General features: G+C 44.6%; 1 protein-coding gene across 1 annotated transcript in view; it reads right to left on the reverse strand.

The window, feature by feature from the left end:
- Window positions 1-6003, reverse strand: part of DMBT1 (deleted in malignant brain tumors 1) — an 89781-nt gene that overhangs the window by 21994 nt on the left and 61784 nt on the right. Inside the window, exons 13-14 of the mRNA XM_023224398.2 lie at window positions 2076-2102; window positions 1416-1448 (exon numbers count right to left, since the gene is read on the reverse strand). Coding sequence (XP_023080166.2) covers window positions 1416-1448; window positions 2076-2102 — 60 coding nt within the window. The remainder of the gene's footprint in view (window positions 1-1415; window positions 1449-2075; window positions 2103-6003) is intronic.

Below are 6003 nucleotides of genomic sequence, written 5' to 3' on the forward strand. Positions count from 1 at the left end.
TGTGTGTGTGTGTGTGTGTGTGTGTGTGTGTGTGTGTGTGTGTGTGTATAGTGTATGGAATGTATGCCAAAATGTGAACAGTAATTATGTATGTATTCATTAATTTATCCATTCATTCATTTATTCTTTCAATAATAGTTCTCGAAAGGCAGACACAATGCTGCATAATAAGGATACATTATGGAAAAGGCAGACACGGCCCCTGCCTTCAGGAAATGCAGTTTGGCAGAAAAGATAAACATGATCTTTTGCAAATATATTTCCAATTAGCTATTTCTCAAGACTAAAATCTTTCCACAGCCTCCCTACCTTTAGGATAAAGATGGAAGTCTTAACCCACCCACAAGGCCCTGAATGATCTGGCCTCACCCAACAGATTTCCTGCAGTCCCTCCTTGCCCCCACTCCACCCTCCTTCAAAGAGCCAAGCTCCTTCCCAGCCTAGGGCATTCAAAGCATTCCTTCTAGTTAGAAGACACTTCAGCAAATGAACCTGCTCCTCTGTTAACTCCCAGCTTAAATGTCACTTCCATAAGGAACTTCCCCTAACCCCCCAGTCAAGGAAGATCTCTACTAATACTTCCTCTTTGCACACTGAACTTTTCCTTGGAAACACTTGTCACAACTGTAATTTTCTAGTTGGTTGGGTATTGAATAATATTGTGAGCTCTGAGGAAGAAGATCACTTTGTCTCTTACATCATTCCATAATTTTACAACCATTCTTGATGGTAGTTGGACCATACACAGAGCAAGATCTTAAAATACCTAACACAGTAAAAGTTAGTATGTATGAAGTACATTCTATGTACCAGGCACTATGTTGATGTTGACTTTAGTCCAGTACACCCATTTATATCCTAAAGGAAAAATTAGTGAGGTATGCAAAAAAATTGTCTATAAAAATATTCTTCATCACAAAATCATTTACAGTAATGAAGAAATACAAACAAATATCTAGTATCTGAGGATCTGTCAAATAATTCATGGCATATCTCTATAGTAGAATACAATACAGGCACTTAAAATGATTGTGAGGAAAGATTTAATAACACAGAAAAGTAGTCCTACTATTTTTTAAAAGCAATGAAAATCTATTGAAACATATCCATATAGTGAAATAAAAATGACATGGAAAAGCGTAATTTGTAGTAAAATTATCCATTTACTATTTGTCTCCCTTCTTCTTCCCAAAACTTTGGAGATATCCCCCAAAATAAAAGCCTTTAAGTCGATTATTTTAAGAATACTTATCTCATTGATTCAAATGAAGAGGTGAAGGGTGTAGTGGGACAGGCCAGGGCTATGTGCAGATTGAGGAAGGCTGGGGTGGGGGCAGAGCATTCACTCATGGATAGCCAAGCTTGAGGATAAGAAATGCATGACCTATGGTTCAGGTGGAAAACGTGATACTTACTTGTAGTGGTTGTAGTTGTTGGATGCCACCAATCTAGAACAAAAAATGAAGCTGTTTAGGAATTTACTAGATAATTTTTCCATTCCATAGTCATTTGTTTGACTGACAAAGTTAAATCCTTTTCCTTAGTACAGGACTTCTCAGAGCCTTCACCATTCCAGTTTACACTGTTCATGGCCAGTAAGGTCTAGAGTATGTAGCACCTCGCAACATATTTGGCCCAGGATATTTTCACTGTGGCACAAAAACACGTTGGGGATGGCTCCTCAAAGTGAAATAATTCTTTATTTGACAAATACGTGCAGAAGTATCGCTTGGCTATGTTTCTAAAATGAAGGTCCTAATTTTCCATGGGTTAATATAGACAGTTATTTTCATCTGAAGTAATGGGAGGACCAAAGCCTCCTTCCACAGCAGCATCTCTGCCAGCACTTAGCACTATCAGCAGGCAATAGCAGGAGGCCACAGGGGCCCTCTGCGGTGAGCCAGACATGAGAGTGATGGCAGTGGGAACTCAGCTCGTCACCCTAACAAAGGTCTGAGTCCTTAGAGAGAAATTACCCCTCAGGGGGAACTTACCCTACTCCTCCTACTTCTGGAAACAAGAGAGGGTGGAATTTCCAAGAGAAATATTGCTAGGCTGGGGTGGAGCAGACTCACCTGTCGTAGTAGAATTTATCTGGGTGGCTGCAAGGAAAAGAAGAAAACATGAGTCAGTCCCAGTGCCCAGGATGATGAGCGAGAGAAATGTTGAGTGTCTGTCCCCACCTTGTCACTTAAAAATGCTCCCCAAGAGTCGTCCAGGAGAGTGGAACAGTAGACATAAACATTAAGGGTTAGTCTCAAAAAAAGGTGTTTGAAGAATTCATTCTTACAGCTGAAAGTGGACTGAACCTTTGTTTGCTATAGGAACCTATGTAAGGAAGAAGCTAGTGCCTACCCATAAAAGTCAAAGACACCGACAACATTTGCTGATGTTCTTGCCCTGTTGAGGTATCAGAGAAACTGGCCATCTAGAAGAGAAGCTCAGGCTGGGAGGAGGCTAGTACAAAGAGAAGCCTTGTCATGGAGAAAACCATGCGCTAAAATAGAGGCCCAAGTCTTGGAGGCCCATCTGAACAGATGACAGTGGCTTCACTATGCTGACAGCTGTGGGAGAGCCAGTCATTGTGGGGGCAGCTCCACAGGTAGGACTCATTCCCTGAGCAGTGCATGTCATCCAGGACAATGGGTCCTGAGCCCTGACCAAACTGGGCATTTCCAGGGGCTGACATGGCCCAGCCACAGCCCAGCTGCCTGCAGACCACATTGGCATCATTGGTGTCCCAGCTGTCATCACACATGGTGCCCCAGGAGCCTTGGTATAGGACTTCCACTCCTGACACCTGTCACCCCCATTCACCAGCCTCAGGGCCACACCAGAATTGGATTCTAGAAGAGACAGGAAAATTCACTTTCTCCTGTATCTCCTAAAGGGAGATGATCTGAGGTCAGAGTGAAGTTCTGAATTCTTCCAGAAGGCCAAGGTTTCTGGGTCTCCAGTCAATGTTCTCCAGCAGCATAGACATTGACAGAAGCCTGTTCTTCAACATGTTATCCTTAAGGGCTGTCTTCCAGAACCTTTGGGCATGGACTGAGCTGTGCATGTTCTCCAACAGAGTTATCCCAGTGCCCAGAAATTCAAGTGTTGAGCCAGGCCTTCAGATTCAGAGGTTAAAGTGCCGGCCATCAGCCTGGATCTGCAGGGACTACTGGACTCAAGCGCCCCTGCAGCAGGATGCAACCGAGACCAGCTCCCACTTGCCTGGCAAGGTGCAGCCCTAGGACCTGGTTCTTGGGAGATTCCACCTCTCCACCTCTGGCTGACTCACTCTGCTCACAGGGACCACCCCATCAGGCCTGAGGCTTGTTCCTGAGTCACTTTCAAACCCACAGCTTGCCTTCAATCTGAAACAAAACCTGGACCCACTGAATACCATGAGCTACAGGGACAGTGGGCAGAAGTGACTAAGATAACACTTAGTTGTGCATACCTAGAGGTGCCTATGCCTGAGAGTGGAGGAAAAATGGCAGAGTTAGGCCTCCACGAAGGAATGTCACATGCTAGACACAACACTGGGCCAGGCATCCTGATCCCTCTGTGTAACTGAACCCTGTCCTGTGAGCCCGGGAGCTGGGCTAAGATACTGACATTAGTCTAGTTCTTCTGGTCTTCAGCTTAGTATCTATAAAATGAAGCCACTCTTCTCCCAAGAATATATACAAAGGGCCCACCAACACATGAAAAGATGCTCAGCATCATTAGTCATCAGGGAAATGCAAATCAAAACACCATGAAATACCACCTTGCACCCACTAGGATGGCCATGATGAAAAAGACATCATAACAAGTGTTGGTGAGGATATGGAGGAAACAGAATTCTCAGGCATTGCTGGGGGGAAAGCAAATTGGTGCAGCAGCTATGGCAACTGTTCGGTGTTTCCACAATAAATTAAACATAATTACCCTATTACCTAGCAATCCCACTCCTAGGTATATATCTCCCAAAATTGGAAACACAAGTGCAAACAAAAAATCATACACTAATGTTCATAGCAGCCTTATTCACAACAGCCAAAAGATGGAAGCAACCCAAATGTCCATAAGCTGATAAATGGATAGACAAAAGATGGCATGGCCATACAATGGAATATTAGTTGGCAATTAAAAGTAATGAAGTTCTGACACATGCTAAAACATGAATGAACCTTGGAAACATTATGTTAAGTGAATGAAGCCAGAAAGAAGAGGCTATGATTCCATTCACAGAAAATGATCAGGGTTCTTAGCAAAATCTGTATACAGAGACAGAAAGCAGATTAGTGGTTGCCAGGAGCTGAGGGAAAGGGGAATGGATTATGAATGGTTAAGGGGTAAGAGCTTTCAGTTGGGGATAATGAAAAAGTCCTGGAACTAGATAGAGATGATGGTAATGAACATGGACAACAGCCAGGGAGAGGGAAGGTTCCATCTCGGGATAGAGGGGTAACATCAGCCAGCAAAGAGCAGAGAGTATCAAAGGAAAGGAAGGATCTGACTAAGGGACTGCTGTCTCTGTCTCACACATCCTGCCTGCTTTCTATTCTAATAGAAACAGTCATTCCTATTTTAAAAAGTAGCATCCTACAAGGTTCAAGTAGAGCCTAGTGCCCCCATCCTTCTCATCACCTCAAGGGAACACAAAGATGGCTATAGAACTCTGGCTGAGCCATCAGAGCTAATAGAGATGGTTTGGAAGAAAGCACCTGTTGACAAGCAGGTCAATCAGAGTCCTCCCAGGCCTTGTCAGCCAGAGGTACTGGGACAGACTGACTCCTTCTCCTGATGGGATATAGACTTGGGGCTACCCTCTGCTGTCTTTCAGCCATATGCAAAAAGCAAGTTGATAGTGAAGCCCACACAGATAAAAGAGTAGATGTAAGCAAAGCATAGGGAAAAAAGACTTGGAACTTCTGGAACCAGTTGTACCTGAAGCTCCAGATCCACCACTAAACATTCTGGATACCTGAGCCAATGAATTCCTTTCTAGCTTAAGAGAGTTTGAGTTGAGTTCCTGCCATGTGCAAACAAAAGCATCCCTAATAATAAATCCTCTTTAAAGATCAATTGACAACTGGTAGATAAGGGAACCTTCCACATCGAATGAGGTAGGGAGTGGCCAGAGGCTTCAAGCAAGACCCAGAAGTTTCACCCAGACCTGCTGAATGCCAGTGCTTTGGCTGGACTCGAAGATGCTCCTTAGAAGGGGTCTAAGCAGATTCTGCCCACCATTTCCAGCTCCAAGGCGATTAACTCTGTGTCTGGATGTGATGTCCAAGTTGAACCAAAACCAACCCTCTCCCTTGCAGGTTTTAGCAATTCACCAAGTCAGCAAGTCTCAGGATACCACTCCAGCAAAAATCTCCTGTGTAATCTTCCATCCCAAACCACAGGTAATAACAAGGGTTTGCCTGGCAGATCTCATGGGGGCTGCCCTCCCAACACCAGGCTTGCCAGACAGACAATGCACTTCAGTTCTTTGGAAGGAGCTGAAACTGACCAAGAACCAGGTCACACAGGCACAGCTACCCATTTGCACTCCTAGCCCATATGCCTCCAATCAAAATGCTCCTTACTGGGGCCTTAAGTGAGAATTCCCTACCCCAACATATGTCCTTTCCTTACCATGAGCCTCTCACAAGGAGAGGATCCCTCCTCTGCCCTGCTGTCTGTGCAGTGGCTACCATACCCTCACCCAGTGTTACTCAGCAGGGGAGAAAAGGAACCATGGGGAACCAGCAGTTTTCTCTTCTGCCTCTTCCTTGCACTGCCTCAGGAAGGGGATAAACTCTGGATTGTTGTTTGAGTTTGGTCCCCTCTCATAAGTGATCATAGGAACACCAGGCAGTGAATTCATACGGATTCTTAGCAGAGAGCTAACAAGTCTTCAGAAACATAGGAAACATGGAGAAGCTTCGAGTGAGGAGATTAGAATGTAATTAGGACTTTCCTCTGGAGCAAACTCCACCCCAAGAGAGGGAGCCCACTCTTGGGTCTGGAAAGTCTGGA

This window comes from Piliocolobus tephrosceles, chromosome 9, assembly GCF_002776525.5.
Source record: "Piliocolobus tephrosceles isolate RC106 chromosome 9, ASM277652v3, whole genome shotgun sequence".
Taxonomy (NCBI): domain Eukaryota; kingdom Metazoa; phylum Chordata; class Mammalia; order Primates; family Cercopithecidae; genus Piliocolobus; species Piliocolobus tephrosceles.